The sequence below is a fragment of the Scardinius erythrophthalmus genome (genome assembly GCF_964197995.2).
Source record: "Scardinius erythrophthalmus genome assembly, chromosome: 7".
Classification (NCBI taxonomy): Eukaryota; Metazoa; Chordata; class Actinopteri; order Cypriniformes; family Leuciscidae; genus Scardinius; species Scardinius erythrophthalmus.
The window spans coordinates 25,516,790-25,544,271 of record NC_138227.1 but is presented as its reverse complement, the minus strand read 5'-3'; the positions used below and the strand labels follow the sequence as shown (position 1 = coordinate 25,544,271).

The window sequence follows — 27,482 nt, the reverse complement described above, 5'->3', positions numbered from 1 at the left end:
TCATATAACTGTATGTTTTACTAGAATAGCAACGTTTGTCAGGAATGAATGAATGAACCCTTTTTTGAAAGTTTTTAAAAATTAGATAGATAGATAGATAGATGGATAGATGGATGGATGGATGGATGGATGGATGGATGGATGGATGGATGGATGGATGGATGGATAGATGGATGGATAGATGGATGGATAGATAGAAATAGACAGATAGATAGATAGATAGATAGATAGATAGATAGACAGACAGAAAGACATAAATATAGATAGATAGATAGATAGATAGATAGATAGATAGACAGACAGAAAGACATAAATATAGATAGATAGACAGACAGACAGACAGAGATAGATAGATAGATATATAGACAGACAGATATAGATAGATAGATAGATAGATAGATAGATAGATAGATAGATAGATAGACAGACAGAAAGACATAGATAGATAGATAGATAGATAGATAGACAGACAGACAGACAGACAGACAGACAGACAGACAGACAGACAGACAGACAGACAGATAGATAGATAGATAGATAGATAGATTTTAAGGTGCAAACTAAGTATCGCAAATAAAAAATTATAAATAAATCTCTGCAAAAACTTTCATTTTTACAATACTCTTTTGGAGTTATGTCACATCGGGTGATCAAATGTTCAGCCCACACTTACACACTTACTTCAGCCCACAGGAAATAAATAATAATAGTAATAATAAATACAGGAAATATGTTATGTAATTAGACAATCATGTAATAATCAAATAATACACATGTATAGTGCAAAGACCTCGATTGTGGGTATTGGGACAATCATGAAAGTGTATTCTCTTTCAGTACTGGCCTTTTATTTCATTAATAAAATATTATCTGCAAGTACAGTTTTTGAAAAATAAAAATACTTCAAGTGCACACTCAATTAAGTGCACTTCATTTTCACAATGGTTCCAGTGAGGCGTGGCCAAATCAATTCAAATTCCAAATTGTCAACTGAAAGGGAGCCAATTCAATTCTGAATTTTGCACTACCCTGCACCGTTATATCAGACCCAACAAAAACAAAATCTGTCATTGTTTCCAACTGTCCTGAGACCTGCATAACCTTCAGCCCCAGGGACTTTGAGAACACAGATGCCTCCCTCACGTCAATCGGCTCTCGATGGCTGCTTCTCCGAGCCCGTGGACTGAATAAAAATGCCTCAGCTCCCTGGAGATGCCAAGATAGACTGGAGCAGAGAAACCACATGCGGCTCTTTCAGAATTGTACTAGAATGATCCAACGATATCTGACAAAAATATTATTATTAGCTATTGCTTGTAGCTACCCAATTCCCCGATACCTTCCACTTCAAGGAGGAAGACTCGACTGTTGCATTTTCATTACTGCCAGTGCTCGGCACCACAACTGTATCTTTATCGAAATCTGTATAAAATGTTTTACTAATATTTCTTCATATTATACTGTATCAGTGTATTAACATAACAATTGTTACCTGCACTTTAATACCTCAGGTATTCTTACCGCACAGCTGCAAAAAATCACCTGCCACTTTGATTCCATCACTTGTACAGTATTATTATTATTATTGTATTGTAGACTACAAGTACGGTTGAGCTCTGTGTACGTTCGATGATCACTGTTTATATGTGAATAAAAGCCTGAATTAAATCTGTTTATCATATAAAGCCATCATGTCTCACTCTCTTGATTAAGAAGACTTGGATTAAACCGCTCAATTAAAATTACAGAAATCCCTCTGATTTCATGCAAATATCTTTATTTGTGTTTTGAAGATGAATAAAAGTCCCTAAACTCAACAACTACTAAACTATTAATAAGCAGTAATTTGAGGAGTTTATTGAGGCAAAAGTCGTAGTTAATAGTGAGAATTGGACCATAAACTAAAGTGTGACTGAAAAAACAGAGAGAAAGAAAGGCTGTTGTCTTCTCTTTTGCCAAAATAGGTAGGAAAACACCCATAATGCACTGCGCATGATGCCGTCCAAGGCCGCTCCCACCAGTCTGCTATGGATACACTTGACCAGAGTCAAATACCGCCTTGATTTAGTAGGAAATACTTCTTAGCAAACTTTTATTCACAATGGTGTCGACTTGTACTGTTCCCGGGTGCAGGAATTCAAAGAGTAAACTTTAGTGGGAGCGAGTTACTTTCGGTTTGGAATGACAGTAAACTCTCTCTAATCTAATCCTCTCCTGGAACCAAAGTGGTTCCTTTCTGACTGCCATTGTTTTTGAGGCCAGCACCATGCCATTTATTTCTAACTTGAACCGTTCATGATGCTCCTAATGAAGTGTTTCTGCTGATTGTTACCAAGGGCATCATTTCAGTGTGACTGCATCTGCTGCGTTCAAGCAGTCACCCCCTCATTTGTGAATCACGTCCTGTTGTATTTGACACAGTGAACTGCAGCACGAGAGGTGTTTGGTTACAGCTTCACTGCAGTCCAAGATCATTTTTCTGGGCAATGAGAGACCGTGTTTCTGTGCTGATTCCATTGAGGCTTTAACGATTATGACACGCTCAAATGAAGCGAACTTTTTCAACGACAGTAGACTAATTATGACTTTTCCTCTTTCCTTCAGTGTGATCCAGGAGAGGCCACTAAACTGCTGTATGACTTGCTGTACACAGAGCCCATAAAGATCGTCTTGATGCCGGGCTGCAGCTCCGTTTCTACGCTTGTGGCTGAGGCGGCGCGCATGTGGAACCTTATAGTGGTGTGTTTGCTATGTGTCTAAACTCTTTATATCTGTATTGTTGATCATCGGTTTCCCCATACACCTGGATTTCACTGTCGAACATTACAGAGGTTCATATTGGAAAGCTGGTTTATTGTCATTCCTGGTTAAACTAAACGGTAAAATGATAAAACAGTCGTTTTACAGCTTTAACTACAACTCGATTCGAGATTTGGATGAGCAAATGTGCCACACAAAACAAGGAGTTCTGTTATTTCTGGGTCAATGAACAAAAAGAATTTGGACTTGTGATCTCATTGGCTTTCTGTAGTTTGTTGACTCTCTTGAAAAAGCTGACAAATTAAAACTGTCAAAAGAGGCTCTCAAGGAAGTCAGAGAACCGAATGAGAGCATGAAAGTGAAAAAAGAGAATGAAAATACTCTAGATAAGCTTAGTAATTAATTTTTCCAATTATTCTTTTTCAATCATCTGGCATCCGCCGAGGTTTGCAGGAATTTGCAAAGTAATGTTCTCTACTCTGACTTTGTTCTCAAGTTTAATTGTGTGAAAAAGTTGAGTTTGCAGCATGCAATTTAGAAAAAGTTGGAAAAGTGAGTTATGAGTTTACTTTGAACAAATCAACTCTCCAAGGAAACCTTCTGAAAGATGTCAGTCCTCAGTGGGTTTGTACTCAAGTAGATTACGAAAGAGATTCTCTTGAAAAATGAGTAACTGTGTTTATATGTGACAGTTTAGACAAATTAATCCTTGTGAAAAAGAAGTACACCTTAGCATGCTTTTAAAACGAGAACTTATTACAGAAATAGTATACTTTAAAAGAATATACTTAAGCGCAAACTAAATGTAATGTTTTCTGCCATTTTAATGGATTTTGATTACGAATAAATTAATTTTATTTTATTTAAATAATAATAAAATATTAAATGCAATTAGCTGAATTTAGAGTGCTAGTACAATTTAAGTGCATAATGCAGCATTTTTGGTAAACTAAAATAGAATTTAATGTAATTTCTTTTGAATTTTATATGTCATGTATTTAAATATAATTGAAACATTCATTTTTAATGATAAAATTTGAATTTAGTACATTTAACCCTCTGGTGCTCTCTTGGAAAAAAAATTCGATTTGGTTTTATAGCATTTTTACTTCATCGGAAACATTCAAGGTTTTGGCTATTGCTACACACACACACACACGTGATTCGAAAAGGTTAATAGTCGTGAAAAAATAGTCACACTTTTTCTCCTTGCTGTCAAAAATGAATGCATTCGAAATGAATGGGAAACAAATTTCATAAAAATTCCATCAAGATTTGCACCAGAAACAGCTAATTTTTTTTATTTCAGTTTTAGAGTAAAACATGGTTTGGAAATTGGAAATTTAAATAGTATTTTTGTGCATTTTCCATAAAAATAAACTTACATTTCTATAACTTTTTTTTAAGTTAACTTTTTTAAATGTTTTTTTTAGGAATAATCTGCCAAGTGTCTTCTTTAATAAGAGACCAAACTTAAGTCTGTACTATAAAGCTTTCAAGATTTAAGACATTTTAAGTTTGAAATTTCATTTTCAGGTCTATGCTCAAAAAGTGGTTAACGGGTAAAAAAAATTATAATAACAACCGCATAAATTTAATTTAATAGCACAAAATCCCCTAGAAATACAAAATATTAAACTAAAGACCCGTGGTTTGAAATCGCTGGTGTTTCTAACGCCACAAACTACCTTGTAACCAATCGCGCCAACCAGTGGATCTCTGTGCTGGTGTGAGTGAGTGGAGGCAGGGCTAATTTGCATATTCATAGAATCACGTATACTAAATGACGCAAGGGTGGTTACATTCAAGCAATTTTAAGCTTATTTTAAAATAAAAATAAAAAACATTATCAAACAAAAATATAGTATATTAATTTCATTGAACTAAAAAAGGAGCACAAGAGGGTTCAAATATATTAACTTTAAATTCAATATTGAATAACACACTATAGTTAAAATAATAATTATGTGCTTTAATATTGTTAAACACATCAAATAAAGTTTACTACTTTAAAGCATGACAAAGCATTTAATTTATTTTAATAATAATTTGACATTATACAATTAAGTGGCCTTTTATTTCTTTAATGTTATTTTATCTGCAAGTACTTTTAAGATTTGTAGTACACATTCAATACAATAAAGCACGCTTCTTTTTCACAAGGGAATTTTTTTCATCAAGCAACCTGGTTTATTGCTTGAAATACAAAGATTTAGTTCTAAAAGGCTGAAGCATAAACTGGATATCGTTCCTCAGCTGTGCGTTTCTAAGTATTGACGCGTCAGCACTGGATGAAGAAACAGATTGGCTTGTTTATTCAGGTTTGCTCAAAGCTTCTGGCTTCCCTGGGTTGACATTTACCCTTCTTACAGTGTGTGCAAAAATCTTACTCATATTTTTGCTCAGCTTTTTCTTTGTGTTTTGTTCTTTTCAGGGGCATCAAATAAGGTCAACCATATAGCTGAGTAAATCTTTTCAATGTGCTCTCTCTATCCTTCTACCTTTTTACCTACTGTCTCTTTCTCTTGCTGTCTCTCTGAAGTTTTCATACGGCTCTAGTTCTCCAGCTTTATCCAACCGCCAGCGCTTTCCCACTTTCTTCCGTACGCACCCGTCAGCAACTCTGCATAATCCCACACGTGTGCGGCTCTTCCAGAAGTGGGGATGGACAAAGATCGCCACCATCCAGCAGACCACTGAAGTCTTTACCTCGGTCAGTGCTTGCAGATATTTCTCTCGTTTATCTTACTTGGTACAGTCATACTGTGGTTTTCCTATTGTTACTAGGTCTCAAGACTTTTTGGTCTTTGTGTACTGGTGCTTGTAGTGAAACCACAAAAGCAATTTACTGTTTTACTTTATTTAAGAACTCAGAAACTTCCTCCCCTGATAAGAAAGACGCAAAAATCCACTTAAGGTAACATTGAATGCCTCTTTGGTGTTCTGTGACTTGACATGCCTGTAAGGAGGAAGTAGAATAGACATGCCAGTGTAAATACCAAAGAATATTAATTGGTGAACACATGAAGAACTAATAATGAGGGTAAAGGTATAGTCAAGTCAATCTTCTTGGCTGTTTGTAGCACCTACCACTTTGCATATCCACAAATTAGAAAAGACCATCACATTCTTTATGGCATATTTCACCTTTGATTGTTTTGTAAACCTGTCAAAATGTAATACAGGCTTTGCAAAGAGGCTGAAAAAAAAATGCAATGAAATGTCACTAAGAGGATGGAAATGGAGAATGGTTATGATTATTAAATTATGACTGTATAGGCGCAAAAAAACTTCGATGAACGCTGTAAGTGGACCTCAGGGGAAAATTAAATGTTAAAAATGATATGACCCCTTTAAAAGAAGTAATTTCCCAGAAAAGTAGTTTCCTTTTCCTCTTAAAACTGTTAGCAGCTTAGCTGCTGCCCCTTTACTCTAAGGTTAATGTCTCAGAGTTAATGGCAAAGACCGTGGTTGATTATTCTCTCCTTAAGTGATGAAGGTCTTAAAGTCGTTTTTCTTCATGTTGGCTGCTAGGAATATTGACCAAGTCATAAATCTCTCATGCATTGATTCAGTAGGCTATTGAGCTAGTGTAATTCCGCCAGGCTAATGATCCCCCCCTCCATCTCTTCACCAGCTCATCTCTTTTTCTCATTTACTTTCTTCCCAATCCTTCTCTCCTGTTCACATCCTCTTTCTTTTGCCATTTCCTCCATTCATTGATGTTGGATATCTCAAGAGCACTTTTCCAAAAAAAGCTGCCTCATTATTTACATAGGTAACAGGCTTCTACAGTATAAGCCAGTGATTTCTTCATTGTTTTAACTCAAATTTTTTATTCCAATGAACTCAAAATTTTAAGGCAACCAGGTAACTTACTTTTTTAAGTCAAACCAACAATATTTATTTACAGTATATATATATATATATATATATATATATAGCCTATTGAGTGTTTTTTTCTTTCTGACTTTTCCGGACTGTTTTATTTTTACATTTCCTTTACTTTGTCATTTTTAACTTTGGTCTACGCTTTGACCATTCACCTTTTGTTCTTCTCTTTCATTTGCTCCTTGATCTTTTCATGTGCTCTCTTCCTGTCTGTCCTCTCTCTCCACGAACATCACTCCTCTCCTGTCACTCCCGCCGTCTCACCGCACTCTCTCTCTCTTTCTCTCTCTCTCTCCAGACTTTGGATGATCTGGAGGAGCGTGTGAAGGAGGCCGGCATCGAGATAAGCGTTAGACAGAGCTTCCTCACCGATCCCGCAGTGGCTGTCAAAAACCTGAAGGTGCTTTGATGAAAAATTCACCAGCCGCTCACTTCCTCTCCTCAGCCCGTGTCGGGAGCTAGCTAGCAGGCAGAGCACAATAAATCAACACTCTGAAGAATCGGTTTCCTTCGTCAGATCAAGTGACGGTTCAGATACTGTCTCGGTCGCTACTGTGGCATCTGTTATTGAATAGTTAGACAGCATTATTTATTGTAAAATTATATTGCATAAAATCTCGTGAGAATAGGACTGTCTTGTTAAATGCTTGACTTGTTTTGGCATATGTCTAGCCTTTTTAAAACCGGTCATCATTTTTGCAGTTCAGTTTGGTGATGCTTATGGTGCAGAAATGACACACTTCACCTTTAAATCATGTCACAAACAGAGTAAGTTAAAGCAATAAGTAACAAAAAGGTGTTCTTACCCATGGCAATATCACTGTAAAACACATATTCAAGTGGCTTATTGCTTTAATATAGAATTAAAGCCAAATAGAGCCAAAATTTTATCATTAATAATTCAGAATAAAAGCAGAATAAAAATAAAATGATAGTATAGTATCTGTAGACTGTTTGCAACATAGCAGCCATGACTGCAGCTCATATACAGTATATGTACTGTATATAAATGTACAAATCATGGTAAAGTCATTATACTGTAAATAATCATTCTTGCAGTTCGTTATCAGTTGCTATTTCCATCCAATCTGTGAATTTTATTTTTGCATAAAATCTAAATATAGTGCAAAAAAATGCTTGCTAAAAGCCTCTCTTCCATCCCATGTGTTCAAGAGAACAAAATTGCTTTTCCATGGAAAATAGTGAAAAATAGAATGGCAATAAATGCTTAAATACATTTTACATAGTTTCCATCCAGTGTTTTTATGCACTAAAGTGACACTTTACTATATGTCACATTGTTTGATGCATCTTTGTCTACAGCGTCAAGATGCTAGAATCATAGTTGGCCTCTTTTACGAGACTGAAGCCAGAAAGGTGTTTTGTGAGGTAAGTAACAACTACGATTCTTTTTACAAATACATCTGAGCTGTCAATTTATTTTAAATCAATTCAGCACAATTCAGTTCGATGCTTCTACTCAGCTTGAGTTAACTTACTGTGGCTTAACCGAGATTAAAATATTGAATACGATTATTGCTTAAGCGCAGACATTCGAAACATGGTGTCATCTTTGGCAGGTCTTCAAAGAAAAACTCTATGGTAAGAAGCATGTATGGTTCCTCATCGGCTGGTACGCAGACAACTGGTTTAAGATCAAAGATCCAGCCATCAATTGCACAGTGGAGAACATGACTGAAGCCGTGGAAGGGCACGTCACCACAGAAATCGTCATGCTAAACCCGGAGACCGTCCGTGGAGCCTCCAACCTGGTGAGTGGATTTTAAGATTTTGACTATGATGATGCCTATGTAAAACCAAACTCTAAGAAAATTTCAGGATGGGATCATTAATCCTTCTCAAATCTTCCACAGACATCCCAAGAGTTCCTGGTGCAGCTGATGTCACGTCTCGGGGGCAAAAACCCAGAAGAAACTGGCGGGTTTCAGGAAGCTCCGTTGGCGTATGATGCCATGTGGGCTCTCGCACTGGCCCTCAATAAAACGGTGGCCCCGCTGAGGGCCAAAGGCTGGGCACTGGAGGACTTCAACTACAACAACAAGGAAATCACTGCTGAAATATACAGAGCCCTCAACACCAGCTCGTTTGAAGGAGTGTCTGTGAGTTGATGAAAAGCAAAGGAGAAATAGCTGTCTAATAACAATGACATTAATAACACTCCAGACATTAATTTCTCAGACCTGTCAGAACACCTTTTTAAATTTTAACTTCACATTGGCAATCATAAGTCTCAGATGATTCCGTTTTTATAATGCATAAAATGAATCTGAGTTCAAACTCATTATAGAATGATTCAGCCTTTATTTTTCCACAGATTTTATAGGTTTTTTTCATGATGAATCACAAATGGATTTCTTTTATGATGATTTTGTATTGACATGGCTTTATCATAATGTCTTTGAACTATTTATATTCTTGCATATGTGTCTCGTAGGGTCACGTCGTGTTTGACGCTCAGGGTTCACGTATGGCCTGGACTCTCATTGAGCAGCTGCAAGGTACAAACAAAACAGAAAAACCCTAAAACTAATGTAGATGATGACACTAATGCACTTAATTACATTTTAAAGGGTCACATCCTTCATTTTTGTAGTATTGTATATTTGTCTGTTTTGATGACTGTTCACTTATGATGTTAGTCAAATGTACTTGCTTCGACTAACCAGTAAAAATACACTATTTGAGTATTTATTTATTTATTTTTTGTGAAAAACGTGCCAGTTTTTTAAAGACTAAGGGCCCTATCTTGCACCCAGCGCAATTGACTTTGTACACCGACGCATGTATCATTCCTATTTTGCACCCGCGCAAAGCGCGCTTTTCCCTCCACAGAAGCACGTCGCTAAACTAGGGAATGAACTTGCGCTCCCCAGGGCGGTTCAGGGCAAAAAAGGAGGCGTGTTCCGGCGCAAACGTTCCTTCATGCTATTTTGCAGGTTTAGAAAACAATTGCGCCACTAACCAGGAAAAAATATTTTAAAGTCAGTGGCGCGTTGCGCATGTTATTCATATGCTATTTTAAGGGCGCATGCTTGGCCGTAATCAATGTAGCGTGTGCACAACGCGCATACACTTTGATTCTCTCATCTACACAGAAGCAGCAGTTTTCATTTTTGCAAATCATACATTATTACGATAGATAGATATATAGATAGACAGATAGATAGACAGATAGATAGATAGATAGATAGATATAGATAGATAGATAGATAGATAGATAGATAGATAGATAGATAGATAGATATAGATAGATAGATAGATAGATAGATAGATAGATAGATAGATAGATAGATAGATAGATAGATAGATAGATAGATAGAAAATTTATTATAAATGCATACATCTAGCTTACACATTTACCCAAATTATCATACGCCTTTTTAACCGAAGTTAATTTGGGTGTGTTTCTCCGTCCCCAACGAGAGCGTTGCTCTCCTCGGCTGTGAACCGCTCCTGGTGCGCGCCTGGCAAATCCGCCGTTACAATAGGAATCCGCTTTAGAAAAAGCGCGTCTGCTCTTAAAGGGAATGTGAGATGACGCTCTGATTGGGTTATTTCATTTTACGCCCAAACCACACCTATGAATAATGAAGCTACTTCAGACCAACCCATTTTAGATTTGCGCCTGGCGCAAGAGTAATTTATCCCGCCGGGAAAATAGCAACAGCGCCAAGACCCGCCCACAAAGTTACTTGCGCTTTGCGCTTTGACACTTGCGTTTCAGATCGTTAAAATAGGGCCCTATAACTGTCACACCACTAATTCCCAATCAAGCAGTAGGGCTGTGCAAAAATATTTATACAGCTAACTATCGCAATACTTTCTTTCACGATAGTGTATCGATAGTCCAACTTCTAGTATTGATACTTTTGTTAAAATCATGTTAAAAGTTGACACCATTGTGACTAAAAGTTTGCTAAGAAGTATTTCCTACTAAAGCAAGGTGGTATTTGACTCTGGCCAAGCGTATCCATAGCAGACTGGTGGGAGTGGCCATGGATGGCAACATACCCAGTGCATTATGGGTGTTGAATTTTTCCTTCCTGTTTGGCAACAGCCTTTTTTCTCTGCTTTCTCTAGTCAGGTAGCTGTAAAAGTTCACAGGGCAAAAACTTGCTGCAGTTAAAGAAAAGCCCATCTATCTTACTTCCTCCTCATTACTTCACTGTGTCTGTGGTCGTATTTTAGTTGTTTAGTTTCAATGAATGGTCTGGACTGGTAAGAGAGTCTAACTTTTATGTTCTGAAAGTTTGTCTACATAGTACATCAAAGTCTTTGATTTCCGAAGTGCAAGAAGGGTTTTTCTACAATATGTTTCCTTTCAGACTAACTTTGATCAATGCAGTTGGGCTTGTTTTTTATCTTCGACCTATTGATGCAGCTTTAAGTCGACTACTTTTGCAGATTTGTTGAGTCAGGCCTCTTTTGAAGCTTTTTATTGCAGTGCTCGGTGAAAGCAGGTTTTGTTAATATGACCTTTGGTTGACACACTGTTAATTAGATGCTATATTTACACAGGAAAACTTTTAATTCAAGCCTTTAAAAATAACATTACTTTTTTCATTACGTCTACCCAGCTAACAAAATTATGTTCTAAGAACATTTTGATAATGTTCCCATTAAGTTATGGAAACATTATTTCTGAATGTTCTTAAAAAGTTCAAAACGTCCAAGTGAAAACAGTTCATGAACAATGTATAAATATATTTGTGCTAACATTTTGAAAATGTTATTAAAAACCAGAAAACTATTAACTAACATTTTATTAACATTTGTTATTAACTTTGAGAGAACCTTGCCAGAATGTTCCTGTTAGCTGGGTTAGTCTGTCCATTTCTAATGATGAGGGTCTCTTTGTTTTGGGAAGATGTCGGCATGAGAAGTGGTTTTATATTCACTTTTCTTTCAGACATTTGTCATTTTCATTTCAATTCCTTTTTTTCCTCAGGTGGGAGCTACAAGAAGATTGGGTACTATGACAGCACAAAAGGCAACCTGTCCTGGTATGGAAACGACAAATGGATTGGTAAGAGAAAACAGCCTTTTTTCTGCACGTCGAGACAGCTCTGTCCATTCCACTCCCGTCACCTTTCACAGCCGCACTCGGCCCGTCGAGATTGAGGCTTACCGGTATTGATTTCTGTTTGCTCAACAAATCCCTGTTGCACTCTTTAATACATCGCTAACAATTAGCTGTCCTTTCTGCTAGAGGAGGCCATACAGGCCCAGGGGAGCGAAGCCACATGCCGTTCACGGCTCGCGCTGACCTTTGTGCGGCTCTGTGAAGTTTCTCGATTGACAAACTGATATTGATGAAACCGATGTAAGGCGCAGAGCAGATCAAATGAAAATGTGTGATGATGGTCGCAGATAAATGGTAAAATAAAGCTTGTAGTAAACAGTGTGAAATTGAAAAACTTAAAGCAACAACATGGAACTTTTCCTCTGCGGTCGCCCTACAGGTTGGAAGCGGAATTGTCCATTACCGCTGTCGTAAAATGATTTACGGTTACTGTATATGAAGCATGCAGGTTTTTTTTCATATGGGCAATGATAATATTATTAATCTTCCCCCTTTCATAATTTATACATGTTTAGTAGACTAAACATTTTAACTCAAACATTTGCGATTTGCATGTCGATTGCAATGCTCAAATCTGAACGAGAATGATAGCGATAGCATCCTAACCATCTAAAACTACCATGTTAGTGTTTACTAGCTACCAGATTGATAATTCGCTCATCTACTAGCTGATTCATGAAGATAAATAAATGGAGGACCAGATAGTTTCCGTAATGTAGCCAGGCAGACAACAGATTAGAAAAACTAAAGATAGTATGCAAGCAATTTACAGTTACTTACTAGTTCAACAGCATGACGGCCAAGTCAGCATCGGTCTGGTAACTCTCCTCCTCCATAAGCTAACGCCAGCGAGCAAACGCTCGACCCATATTGATCCTCGTCCTGCCTTTCAGTTTATCACTCTCCCTTTTCCTCTTTCGACTCTACTCCGACAAAACCTTGGACTTCTTACGTTTCGCTGCTGCTTCAGCCATGACGAAAACAGACGTACGAAAACAAACGCGCTGGTTGGCCACATTTGAGGAAGTGGTGGGCAAAGTGACGTATGCCGTAAAGCAGTCGAATTTTGTAGTTCTTTTTGAGCGCTGGTTACTACCCGCACCCCAAAGTTACATAGTGCCAGTAAAAGCGATACAGACCCCGTCAGGCTCTGGCAGACGTCTCATTCAACCTATTGTAAGTCGATGTACTATCACAAGGGTCTTGGAAATATATTATGAAGGTTGAAAAGTTACATGTTGTTGCTTTAATTTAATCTTCTTGTGGAAAGGTAAACCAAGGTTTTGTCCAGACAGGCATCAAAAATCCAATATTTTGACGTCTTCCATTTATTTGTTTGTAGTCTGGTACAAAGACTCAAGGTATGACTTATTAGCATGGTTCACTGTGGCTCTAAAAAGCATATTTTTCCATTCACAGTCATTCAAAATAGCTGTGTATTCTAGCAAAAGATATATTTTTTGCAAGCAACATGTTTATGTGATTATTTCTTTATGATTATGATATGATTTAAAAAAACAAACTTGCTGAGTTATGCTCAGCAAGGCATTCATTCATTTGATCAAAGAATAAAACAGTAATATTGTGAAATATTATTACAACTGGGGTTAGTTCACCCAAAAATGAAAGTTCTGTAATCAATTTCTCACCCTCATGTCGTTCCAAACCCGTAAGACTTTTGTTCATCTTCGAAATGAAGAGATTTCTGTCCCTCCGTTGACAGTCCACGCAACTACAACTTTGATGCTTCAAAAAGATCATAAAACTAAACCATATAAATCGAGCGGTTTAGTCCAAATTTTCAGAATAGACATGATCACTTTATACAATGAACAGATTTAATGAAGCTTTTATTCACATATAAACATTCATCAACTCACACATCATTTGTGGTAAACGGAAGCTCAAGCATGCTTGCTTGACATGTGAGAACCAATGAGGTTCCTTCTTGTGTTACGCAGCACGTTTGAGCTTCAGCAAGAACCAATGAGGTTCATTCTTAAAAGCATGGTTGTAATAAAAGCTGCGTTATTTACTAACCCGATGCAAACTATATATAAATATGTTCTTAAAACGGAAATGTTTCAGTCTGAATGATTAGATTAGATTAAGTACTTTTTTCATCATTCGGGATGCAAGGTGAGTGTAACGTCACACAATGTGCAATGTCTACGGCTGTGAATGGATCCACTCATTTACACTCATCGTTTGCACTTAGTGTACTGAATGAGCAAACGGATGAGTGGTTTCACACTAGGCATATGCATGAATGTGTCAATAATACAGAAAGGCTTTTGACGCTTTCTGTCTCATGCACCTCATAAATTCATTTCAGTTTTCCCATCCATTTTGCCAGTCAGTCCTAAATATGCAGTGTGAACAAAGCAAAATAAATGCTTTACTTTTAAAAGCATCCCATCATGTGTAATATCACCGCACTAGAATAGCTTTGATAGAAAACTCACAGTTGTTGCTCAACTTGCTCATTTTCCTGCATGGATGCTATTCTAGTAAATCATTTACAAAACACCAAACAGTGCCTTCCCTATTACCCTACAAATTGGTTTTCTGCCAAGAGGTGGGAATTGAATTGCCACCACCAAAATCCTGTATTTTCTCTCCCAAGAGATACAGAGGCGATTATTTGCTGGATTTGCCCGGTCCTCTTCTGTGAGTCATTCTTGATTTAGGCTCTAATCAATCCTTCATGCCGTGATCCCATTGAGTGGATTCCACCAGCGTGACTGTAACAAAGCAGCACTGCCCTACATTAGACGAGTAATGACCTCACACTTCACCAGCGCTTGTTTTTTGAATGGCTACAAGATGAATATCAATGCTACAGGCAGAAGTTTTACTGCAAAGTCTGGAAAAGTGAAAGATTAGTAAAGACGGTGATGTCAGTTCAGTGACACAACATTGGAATTTACTGTATTTGACAGGATGATTACAGTGTTTCTAAATTGTGTTTTATTGTGTAATTGATTACAGAATTTTAATTTTTGGGTGAACTATGAACCAAGTTGAAATACATTAAAGGAGAACTCCGGTCAAATTCCGCAATTTTTTTTGTAAATTTGGAGTGCTGTCAGTACAGAGAACAACGACAAAAATAGGTGTTGCCTACACCATGTTATCCTCTTTTTTTTTTTTTTCAGCATTGAAGCATTTCAACATTCAACAAAAAATGTTTCTTGAGCTCTAAATCAGCATATTAGAATGATTTCTGAAGGATCATGTGACACTGAAGACTGGAGTAATAATGTAGAAAATTCAGTTTTACCATCACAGAAATAAATTACATTACAGAATTTTAATTAAATTTCACAATATTACTGTTTTTACTATATTTTATCACACACATGCAGCCTTAGCGAGCATAAGAGACTTTAAAAAAAACGTACCTACCCCAATCTTTTGAACGGTGGTGTTTGTGTGTGTGTGTGTGTGTGCGTGTATCCATTTGAAAAAAGAGAAAAGCCCTCCCAATCTGGTATGTCTTGCCCCAACTTCCAGTTTAAAAATGTCAACATGTGAAAGAAAACTGCTTTGACCAAGCCATTTTTGGGGATCTTGAGAAGCATTTGACTTAGAGCATCAGTTGCGCACATGGTTTTTACACTTCAGAGTCAGAGTTTCAAGCCTGGCCTCTGTCATGTCCTGATCCCATTCCTGTCAACACTCTTCTCTCTGCTAAAGGGCATAAATCCCTCCAAAAAAGCCATTTGACATAGTTTAAAATATTTTTCTTCCCCCAGTCAAAAATTTACATCCTTTTAAGCCAATCACGGCTATTTTCAGAAAAACTGAGTTATGACCTATTTAGTCACTTCTTCCGCTCTCCCCACTGAAAAAAGCAGAGCGTAGAGCTGGTGACATGGCTTGCCATTTCTTTGCCCTTGATAATAGCTGAAGCAGCAGATGTTCTTCCCAAATAACACGTAACCTCCTCGGGAATCCATTAGTGGGGATTCTCAAGCATTCATATATAGCAGGGCTATTCAATTAGATTCATTCGAGGGCCGCATTATCAAATCGAAAAGTTGAGGTGGGCCGGTGGGTTGGTTTGGGGGTTTATCTTATTTATTGAAACATAACAGTTTCAATAAATAAGTTAAAGTAACCCTAAAGACGTGTGGTATTTACTTGGAAATGTGGTACCCAACAGTATGCAAATATATAAAACCATAATAAATAAAAACTTGATAATTTACAGCTGTGTACAACTATTTTCCTTGGAACAAATAAATTATTTATACAAACTTATAGCTGTTGGTGAGAAATAATAATTATTTTATTTATAATTGTTATGCTTAAATGAAAATATTCTGACAGTGAGACTTGTTAACCACAGGCTCCCACTGTATAAAAAATGCCTAAACACAAGTTAAAAACTATACGCACCTTTACAAAGAAACTGACATAATTTCATAACAAGCGCTAAATAGCCTATATATTCCTCTACCCACCTAATAAAACTAATACAATATAAATTTATAAAACACTATATTTACTATTATAGGCCTACTATATAATATTATAGTATATATTTACTATATTTATTTATTACTACATAGTATTCAATATAAATATTGCACATTTCTGCCCAACCATGGTAAATTACTACAGTAAATGTGGTAAATGTTTGTAAGGGTGATTAGGGGATTTAAAGTCTTCTAATTTCGTTCATGCCACAGTGTTTCTCCTGCTTTCCTCATCAGTCTTGTTGGGAATGTTGAGGCTGTTTCATCCGATTTAATACTAATTAAATCATCGAGTGATTTGTGGTTTGTAACAGAAATGTTTCTGTCGAACTGAAACGCTTCCACTGGTTGTCGCAACGCTGTTTAATATTAGTGTGTCCGGGACCGGGAGTAAACGCAAATCCGCGCTGGGCCGTGTTTAAACAACTAGTGAAACAACTGAAAGCATCGCTATTTGTTGTAACTGTAGCCTACTGACCGAGAAACCGCTTCAGATGATTCAGTGACGGAGCGGTCCGAATGAATCCGAATAGTTTTAGACCGTTATGCAAGCGCGTTTAGAAAGAATCGAACCAAAAGAATGATTCATTCACGAATGATTGGTAGCCTATCGCTGGTTCAGTCGACATAAATTCGGGACAAATATAATAACTGCTGAAATATTCACACGTAAAACGTTTCTCAGGTCAATCGGATCGAAAAGAGGAGGAGGGAGGTTGGTGCCGTCGGGCCGCATGGAGATGATTGGCGGGCCGCATGTGGCCCGCGGGCCGCCAATTGAATAGCCCTGATCTATAGGGTTCTTAATTTTTATTAGCATAAAATTGTGGCCTTTAAAACATATAATACATGTAACCTCCGGTCTGAACTCAGGACTTGAGTTCTTATGATTTTTTGAACCATATGGCAGTGCCCTTGCTTTTCAACCATCTCTTGGTAGCACTTGACAACCACTTTAGTAAGACTTTCTCTTCCAAATTGCTGTGGAAACTGTTGTTAAGCCAGGTCTCCATAGCAACACCCTGTCCTGATTCTTAGATCAAGGACGACGGAAGGTTTACTGTGAGTATGCATCAACTGACGGACAGAGCTTTCTAACACTCTCTCTCACACACACACACACACACACACACACACACACACACACACACACACACACACACACACATTTATCTCTCACAGTATTGCTGCCACATTGCAGTAGCAAATGTCACTCTTGACTCGTCAGTGTTCTGACATTCTGAAAAGTATCAACAAACATCGTGTCACTTTGACAAACCAAAGGACCAGCTGTCTTTCACTGACACGTTTCCCTCACGGTCAGCTTTCCGTCCCTGGTAATGGTTGCCTCTGACAGAAAAAAACTTCCATTTGAACTATTGCTCATCGCTAGATTCCTGTCAGGTTATCAAAAAGCTTTACACACACAAGACAGCCATCCTCACTGTAATTATTGTTCCCACAGGAATCCTGTTTTTGGTTGTAATTATAGTGACAGACTGAACAGCAAGAGGCGTAAATGTATAATTATAGTCAGTTCCAGTGAAGAGTGATAACATTAGTGTGAGGAGTGATAACAATGTGTTTAAAAAGGCATTCACTATGGTACTGTGAACTCTTTAGTTACTTTAGATTTATTTATTAGGGCCCAAGCCCTGAAAGGGCGAAGGCCCTATTGTTTCCGTAAGGATTATTAGGGCCCAAGCCCTGAAAGGGCGAAGGCCCTATTGTTTCCGTAAGGATTATTTTTTTTTTTTTTCTTCATTATTTTTTTTTTTGCCTTTTTGCCACTTTTGGGGCCCTTAACATGCTCAAAAACTCTTGAAATTTTGCACACACGTCAGAACCTGCGGCCATCAGGGCCGGGCTGAAGCTGGTACTGGGGCGTGGCAGGGGGGCTCGACAGCGCCCCCTGGAATGGGGTCCGAAAACTTGGTCCATAAATCAAACACGCTTGCATGTAATTATATGAAACTCAGTACACATATAGATCTCATCGGGCCGAACAACTTTCGTGCTCTAAGTTTTACAAAAGCCCAACAGGAAGTCGGTTATTATACGTTGTTTGGAAAACGCATACAATGGAATGTGAAATACTCCTCCTAGGGATTTCATCCGATCGCCACCAAACTCGGTGAGAATAAAGTCAAGACATTGAGGATGAATTCTTGCGAACGGATTTTTGATATCTCGAACGGTTTGGCCGTGGCGAGGAAACAAATTTATGGCGAATAATGGGACACAGGAAGTGTGTTATAACTTCTGCATACATTAACTGATCTTGATGAAACTTCAGCAGTGTGTTCGTTGTAAGAGGCCGATCACATGGATGTGACTATTGTGAGTCAAAGTTATAGCGCCACCAACTGGCAGCAGGAAGTGTGTCACTTTCAAAATGCTTTGAAGTCACCCTCTTAATTTTACCCGATTTGCTTCAAACTTTCTGTGTATAATGTAAACACAGGGCAGATGTAGACCTGTGAAAGGATTATTGATATCTTAGATACTGTTGCCGTGGCAACGCATCAAGTTTTAATATTCTTTTCGGATGCGTTTGAGACTCTTAACATGCTTGAAATTGGATGAAACTCGACAGACACATAACACTTATTAGCCAGTAGACATGTGAAAAGTTTCAGAAACGGGCGTGGCAGGGGGGCTCAACAGCGCCCTCTTGAACAGGGTCTGAAAACTTGGTCCATATATCAAATACGCTTGCATGAATTAATATGAAACTCGGTACACATATAGATCTCGTCGGGCCGAACAACTTTCCCTCTGTCAAGTTTCACGCCAGCCCAACAGGAAGTCAGCTATTATGGGTTGTTTGGAAAACGCTTGCTGTGGAATGTGATGTACTCCTCCTAGAGAATTCATTCAATCACCTCCAAACTCAGTCAGCATGAAGTAAAGACATTGAGGATGCTAAATTGCGGACGGATTTTTGATATCTTGAACGGTTTGGCCGTGGTGAGGAAACGAATTTATGGCGAGAAAAGAGAGACACGAAGTGTTATAACTTCTGCATACATCAACTGATCTTGATGAAACTTCAGCAGTGTGTTCGTGGTAAGAGGCCGATCAGATGGATGTGACTATTGTGAGTCAAAGTTATAGCGCCACCAACTGGCAGCAGGAAGTGTGTCACTTTCAACATACTTTTGACAAAAGTGGGGGGGTTAGTTTTAAATACAGTAAAAAAAAAATGTTTTTATATTGTTCTCATCAAGCCGGACAACTTTCTAATTTACATTCATTAGCTCAGAGCAAAAGGAAGTCAGATATTTTGGTCTGAATGTGGATTTTTTTGCAAAATCAGCCTATGAATTTTTAGCCACTCCTCTTAAACTATTTATTTTATTCCCACCAAACTTTTTCAACATGATGAAAATACATTAAATATGCTAAATTGTGAACGGATAATAAATATCTCAAACGGTTTTGCTATGGCGAGGGATTAAAGTAATGTCCAAAAAGGAAAAACTAAAAGCCTCAAATTTTCTAAAAATGTAATTATATACCATTTATTTCTATATAAAAGTATACAAACATCACAACTAAACATTTTATTATTTTTTTTTCAATTTAAGAATGAATTTTAAGTTTAAAAACTGCCAGAATGGTTGTTTAGTCTAAACAATACATAAATAAAGTCAAACATAGTGCTATACTGCCCTCTTGTGTTCAAAATCAGGTAGGCCTATTATATCTATATAAAAATATACTAGGTATGTGACGGTGAGAATATTTTACCACCGGTTAACTGACGTGTGACACCGCTGGGGGCTTTTTAATCGCTAACTTAAAAACGAAAGTAAAATATGTTCGTCCGCACTGACATTTATATTGGTTGAGCGAGCGTTTCAAATGAATTCCTATGGAAGTAGGAATTAACTGAAAAACGTTCACTCTGTTCTGCTCGTTCCTCGCCGTGGACGCGCACCATTATGAATGCCCGTGCAGCCATGAGCATTTTAGTTTCATTTTAAAATTAGCGCCTTTCGGGGGGTGGATTGCTTGAAATTATTTTACAAAAGCACCATTTTGTGTTTTATTGCAACTGTACACAAATATAAGTTAACACTTTGCAGTTTGAATGTCGTCCTGTATAATGACGGAGTATGTTTTTATGTGTCTACTGTTCAATCGCGCCCACGCCACACACACACACACACACACACACACACGGTTTACTATCTTTGTGGGTACTCTCCATGGACTTAATGGTTTTTATACTGAACAAACTGTATATTCTATCTCCTCACACTAACCCTACCCCTAAACCTACCTATCCCATAAAACTTTCTGCATTTTTACATTTCCAAAAAAACTCATTCTGTATGATTTATAATCTTGTTTACCCATGGGGACTTCTATTTAGGTCCCCACTGTGACACGAGTCCCCATGAGTCTGTGTGCATTCAGGTTAAAGTCCCCACCGGGATAGAAAAACATGAACACACACACACACACACACTCCAGCATTACAATCTTGACATCACAGCCTGTTCATTATAGCCTTAATAAAATATAATAATAAAATAGTCAACCTAACATATAAAAATTACACTGCTCTAAATAGTCAGTAGTACAATTCGTACATTCACAGTAAGCACCGCTCGCTCCACTGTGATGTTTCCAAGCAAATTTTTGCGCATGTGAAGAGGATGATTTTTTCCATCAATATTGGAACACGAGTGAAGAACAAAGCCTATAATAAAGAATAGTTTAGCATCCAAATACATCGCAAATGTTGAAACATTTTGATTCTGATGAGAGGGTTACGTGAGCCCAACACTTCTTACTTTCATTTTTACTTTTACATTAAATTTAAAGGATTTGTTGTGGAATATTTTGAGTGTATCATAAAATCTGAATAATAAAAAAAATAATAATAATAATAATAAAAAAAAAAAAAATGAATGAATGAATGAATAAATAAATATATATATGTATGTATATATATATATATATATATATATATATATATGTATGTATGTATGTATATATATATATATATATATATATATATATATATGTATGTATGTATGTATGTATGTATGTATGTATGTATGTATATATATATATATATATATATATATATATATATATATATATATATGTATATATATATATATATATATATATATATATATATATATATATATATATATATATATATATATATATAGCTGCGAGCAGCGATGAAGGGCCAAAGCCGGCGGCACCGCCACCCTAAAGGCACCGGGGTTGCGGTGCCACCGGCTTGGGCCCGTAATCGCTGCTCGCAGCTATATTTTTTTTTTTTTTCTTTTTTTTCTTCATTATTTTTTTTTTTGCCTTTTTGCCACTTTTGGGGCCCTTAACATGCTCAAAAACTCTTGAAATTTTGCACACACGTCAGAACCTGCGGCCATCAGGGCCGGGCTGAAGCTGGTACTGGGGCGTGGCAGGGGGGCTCGACAGCGCCCCCTGGAATGGGGTCCGAAAACTTGGTCCATAAATCAAACACGCTTGCATGTAATAATATGAAACTCAGTACACATATAGATCTCATCGGGCCGAACAACTTTCGTGCTCTAAGTTTTACAAAAGCCCAACAGGAAGTCGGTTATTATACGTTGTTTGGAAAACGCATACAATGGAATGTGAAATACTCCTCCTAGGGATTTCATCCGATCGCCACCAAACTCGGTGAGAATAAAGTCAAGACATTGAGGATGAATTCTTGCGAACGGATTTTTGATATCTCGAACGGTTTGGCCGTGGCGAGGAAACGAATTTATGGCGAATAATGGGACACAGGAAGTGTGTTATAACTTCTGCATACATTAACTGATCTTGATGAAACTTCAGCAGTGTGTTCGTTGTAAGAGGCCGATCACATGGATGTGACTATTGTGAGTCAAAGTTATAGCGCCACCAACTGGCAGCAGGAAGTGTGTCACTTTCAAAATGCTTTGAAGTCACCCTCTTAATTTTACCCGATTTGCTTCAAACTTTATGTGTATAATGTAAACACAGGGCAGATGTAGACCTGTGAAAGGATTATTGATACCTTAGATACTGTTGCCGTGGCAACGCATCAAGTTTTAATATTCTTTTCGGATGCGTTTGAGACTCTTAACATGCTTGAAATTGGATGAAACTCGACAGACACATAACACGTATTAGCCAGTAGACATGTGAAAAGTTTCAGAAACGGGCGTGGCAGGGGGGCTCAACAGCGCCCTCTTGAACAGGGTCTGAAAACTTGGTCCATATATCAAACACGCTTGCATGAAGTAATATGAAACTCGGTACACATATAGATTTCGTCGGGCCGAACAACTTTCCTTCTGACAAGTTTCACGCCAGCCCAACAGGAAGTCAGCTATTATGGGTTGTTTGGAAAACGCTTGCTGTGGAATGTGATGTACTCCTCCTAGAGAATTCATTCAATCACCTCCAAACTCAGTCAGCATGAAGTAAAGACATTGAGGATGCTAAATTGCGGACGGATTTTTGATATCTTGAACGGTTTGGCCGTGGTGAGGAAACGAATTTATGGCGAGAAAAGAGAGACACGAAGTGTTATAACTTCTGCATACATCAACTGATCTTGATGAAACTTCAGCAGTGTGTTCGTGGTAAGAGGCCGATCAGATGGATGTGACTATTGTGAGTCAAAGTTATAGCGCCACCAACTGGCAGCAGGAAGTGTGTCACTTTCAACATGCTTTTGACAAAAGTGGGGGGGTTAGTTTTAAATACAGTAAAAAAAAAAAAAATTTATATTGTTCTCATCAAGCCGGACAACTTTCTAATTTACATTCATTAGCTCAGAGCAAAAGGAAGTCAGATATTTTGGTCTGAATGTGGATTTTTTTGCAAAATCAGCCTATGAATTTTTAGCCACTCCTCTTAAACTATTTATTTTATTCCCACCAAACTTTTTCAACATGATGAAAATACATTAAATATGCTAAATTGTGAACGGATTATAAATATCTCAAACGGTTTTGCTATGGCGAGGGATTAAAGTAATGTCCAAAAAGGAAAAACTAAAAGCCTCAAATTTTCTAAAAATGTAATTATATACCATTTATTTCTATATAAAAGTATACAAACATCACAACTAAACATTTTATTCTTTTTTTTTTCAATTTAAGAATGAATTTTAAGTTTAAAAACTGCCAGAATGGTTGTTTAGTCTAAACAATACATAAATAAAGTCAAACATAGTGCTATACTGCCCTCTTGTGTTCAAAATCAGGTAGGCCTATTATATCTATATATAAATATACTAGGTATGTGACGGTGAGAATATTTTACCACCGGTTAACTGACGTGTGACACCGCTGGGGGCTTTTTAATCGCTAACTTAAAAACTAAAGTAAAATATGTTCTTCCGCACTGACATTTATATTGGTTGAGCGAGCGTTTCAAATGAATTCCTATGGAAGTAGGAATTAACTGAAAAACGTTCACTCTGTTCTGCTCGTTCCTCGCCGTGGACGTGCACCGTTATGAATGCCCGTGCAGCCATGAGCATTTTAGTTTCATTTTAAAATTAGCGCCTTTCGGGGGGTGGATTGCTTGAAATTATTTTACAAAAGCACAATTTTGTGTTTTATTGCAACTGTACACAAATATAAGTTAACACTTTGCAGTTTGAATGTCGTCCTGTATAATGATGGAGTATGTTTTTATGTGTCTACTGTTCAATCGCGCCCACGCCACACACACACACACACACACACACACGGTTTACTATCTTTGTGGGTACTCTCCATGGACTTAATGGTTTTTATACTGTACAAACTGTATATTCTATCTCCTCACACTAACCCTACCCCTAAACCTACCTATCCCATAAAACTTTCTGCATTTTTACATTTCCAAAAAAACTCATTCTGTATGATTTATAATCTTGTTTACCCATGGGGACCTCTATTTAGGTCCCCACTGTGACACGAGTCCCCATGAGTCTGTGTGCATTCAGGTTAAAGTCCCCACCGGGATAGAAAAACATGAACACACACACACACACACACACACACACACACACACACACACTCCAGCATTACAATCTTGACATCGCAGCCTGTTCATTATAGCCTTAATAAAATATAATAATAAAATAGTCAACCTAACATATAAAAATTGTTCTGCTCGTTCCTCGCCGTGGACGTGCACCGTTATGAATGCCCGTGCAGCCATGAGCATTTTAGTTTCATTTTAAAATTAGCGCCTTTCGGGGGGTGGATTGCTTGAAATTATTTTACAAAAGCACAATTTTGTGTTTTATTGCAACTGTACACAAATATAAGTTAACACTTTGCAGTCTGAATGTCGTCCTGTATAATGATGGAGTATGTTTTTATGTGTCTACTGTTCAATCGCGCCCACGCCACACACACACACACACACACACACACGGTTTACTATCTTTGTGGGTACTCTCCATGGACTTAATGGTTTTTATACTGTACAAACTGTATATTCTATCTCCTCACACTAACCCTACCCCTAAACCTACCTATCCCATAAAACTTTCTGCATTTTTACATTTCCAAAAAAACTCATTCTGTATGATTTATAATCTTGTTTACCCATGGGTTTCCTCTATTTAGGTCCCCACTGTGACACGAGTCCCCATGAGTCTGTGTGCATTCAGGTTAAAGTCCCCACCGGGATAGAAAAACATGAACACACACACACACACACACACACACACACACACACACACACACACACACACACACACACACACACACTCCAGCATTACAATCTTGACATCGCAGCCTGTTCATTATAGCCTTAATAAAATATAATAATAAAATAGTCAACCTAACATATAAAAATTACACTGCTCTAAATAGTCAGTAGTACAATTCGTACATTCACAGTAAGCACCCCTCGCTCCACTGTGATGTTTCCAAGCAAATTTTTGCGCATGTGAAGAGGATGATTTTTTCCATCAATATTGGAACACGAGTGAAGAACAAAGCCTATAATAAAGAATAGTTTAGCATCCAAATACATCGCAAATGTTGAAACATTTTGATTCTGATGAGAGGGTTACGTGAGCCCAACACTGCTTACTTTCATTTTTACTTTTACATTAAATTTAAAGGATTTGTTGTGGAATATTTTGAGTGTATCATAAAATCTGAATAAAAAAATAATAATAATAATAAAAAAATAAAAAAATGAATGAATGAATGAATAAATAAATAAATATATATATGTATGTGTATATATATATATATATATATATATATATATATATATATATATATATATATATATATATATATATAGCTGCGAGCAGCGATAAAGGGCCAAAGCCGGCGGCACCGCCACCCTAAAGGCACCGGGGTTGCGGTGCCACCGGCTTGGGCCCGTAATCGCTGCTCGCAGCTATATTTATTTACTATTATCATTAACTACCATGGATCAAATGTAGGTGTTGTTCATGATGTTCTACTTGTTCATTTAAGAATTAGGGCTGACACAGTTTAGTTCACAACAGGTTAAGATGCAAATTGACAAGATTTATTTATATATTTAAAAAAACTCTCTCTCTCTCTCTCTCTCTCTCTCTCTCTGTATGTATGTGTATATATATATATATATATATATATATATATATATATATATATATATATATATATATATATATATATATATATATATATATATATATACTTTTTTAATTAATACTTTTATTCAGCAAAGATGCTATAAATTGATCAAAATTGACAGTAAATAAATGTAAAATCTACAAAAGATTTAAATTTGAGATAAATGCTGTTCTGTTTTCAACATTGATAATAATAAGAAATGTTTCTTGAGCAGCAAATCAGCATATTAGAATGATTTGTGAAGGAAATATATGAACATATTACAATAGAAAACAGTTATTTTAAATTGTAATAAGATTTCACAATATTTTCTGTATTTTTAATCAAATTAATGCAGCCTTGCTGAGCATAAGAGACTTCTTCAAAAACATTACCAAAAAATTCAAACTTCTGAACGGTAGTGTACTGTATGTTGAAATTCAACAAATTTCAAAGAAATTCATTGGAATTCAACACAGTCACACAATAGAGAATCATTTGTCCTACACAGGTTTGTGATAAAACATAAATAATTGCTGACTAATCAGTCATTTTGACTAAATTATAATGTATGTTTCTCTCAACTAATTTTTATGATTAAAATTTTGACATACAACAGCAGAAATGTCCATAATATTGTTTTCAGATAACTTATATAAAAGATAATGACATCAAAATTTTAATCTATCAATTTTACACTAATGTTTGACTGCTAAAAACGGTCTCGTCAGTATATTTATGCATTTACTTTATTTTGATGGTCCACTTTAGACATTCTACTAATATAAGTAAAGTAACTTTTTAACTACCTGTCAAATAACTCTCATTAGAGTATTAGCAGACTGTCTGCTTAATATCTGCTAACTCTTTATTTTGATGGTCCTCCAACAAACATTCTACTGACTATAAGTAACTACATGTCAACTTATTCTACTAACCCAACCCGAACCTAACAGTTTACTAATATGCTAATGAGAGTTAATGTTGAAATGTAGTTGCAAAGTTAGTAGAATGTCTAAAGTGGACCATCGAAATAGTGTTACCTCTTCCTTCAGTCTGTGCCCTGCTCTCTTCCACTTCTCTTTGTGTCATGTAAACCAAAGGTCTCATTTACAAGCCATTTACGATGTGTTCATACCAGGTGCCATCATTAAAAATCTCCCTTTTTTTTAAATTATTCTCATTTTGTAACACTTTTGTAAATAGAGACGAAACCCAAAGATTTTAGAACAAAAAAAGTAGAATTGTCATCTGGCACCCTGAGCCCTCACCCGCTCAGAATTAGAACAGCCTCCAGTCAGTTTTACACATTCCTTGTCCCTGGCATGTTTGCTCATTTAAATATTTTTAGTGTGTTTGTTTATTCTTTGAGATAGCAAAAAAGTGTAGTACTCCCAGCTCCATTTAACACATCTTTAAATCTGTTTCACAGAATTCTGCAGATTTCCCGCCAAAACGAACGCAAAAAGTGTGAAAGGAGTCAGATTCCATCTGGTCCTGCTAATGTGTGAACGTCGTGAGCTTCCTTTTCCCCTGAAACTTTCCAGACACTTGACGTGTCAAACCGACCCAGTGGCCCTATTTCACAGAAAACCGTCTGTCAAAAAATTAATATTCTCTCCTAGTCGTGTTTCT

General features: G+C 36.9%; 1 protein-coding gene across 2 annotated transcripts in view; it reads left to right on the top strand.

The window, feature by feature from the left end:
* Positions 1–27,482, top strand: part of gabbr1a (gamma-aminobutyric acid (GABA) B receptor, 1a) — a 72,137-nt gene that overhangs the window by 15,057 nt on the left and 29,598 nt on the right. Inside the window, exons 4-11 of one of the 2 annotated variants that reach the window (XM_081369749.1) lie at positions 2,605–2,739; positions 5,303–5,473; positions 6,950–7,051; positions 7,975–8,040; positions 8,232–8,423; positions 8,526–8,771; positions 9,107–9,170; positions 11,621–11,698. In XM_081369749.1, coding sequence (XP_081225875.1) covers positions 2,605–2,739; positions 5,303–5,473; positions 6,950–7,051; positions 7,975–8,040; positions 8,232–8,423; positions 8,526–8,771; positions 9,107–9,170; positions 11,621–11,698 — 1,054 coding nt within the window. The remainder of the gene's footprint in view (positions 1–2,604; positions 2,740–5,302; positions 5,474–6,949; positions 7,052–7,974; positions 8,041–8,231; positions 8,424–8,525; positions 8,772–9,106; positions 9,171–11,620; positions 11,699–27,482) is intronic. The other variant, XM_081369748.1, reaches the window with a different exon arrangement.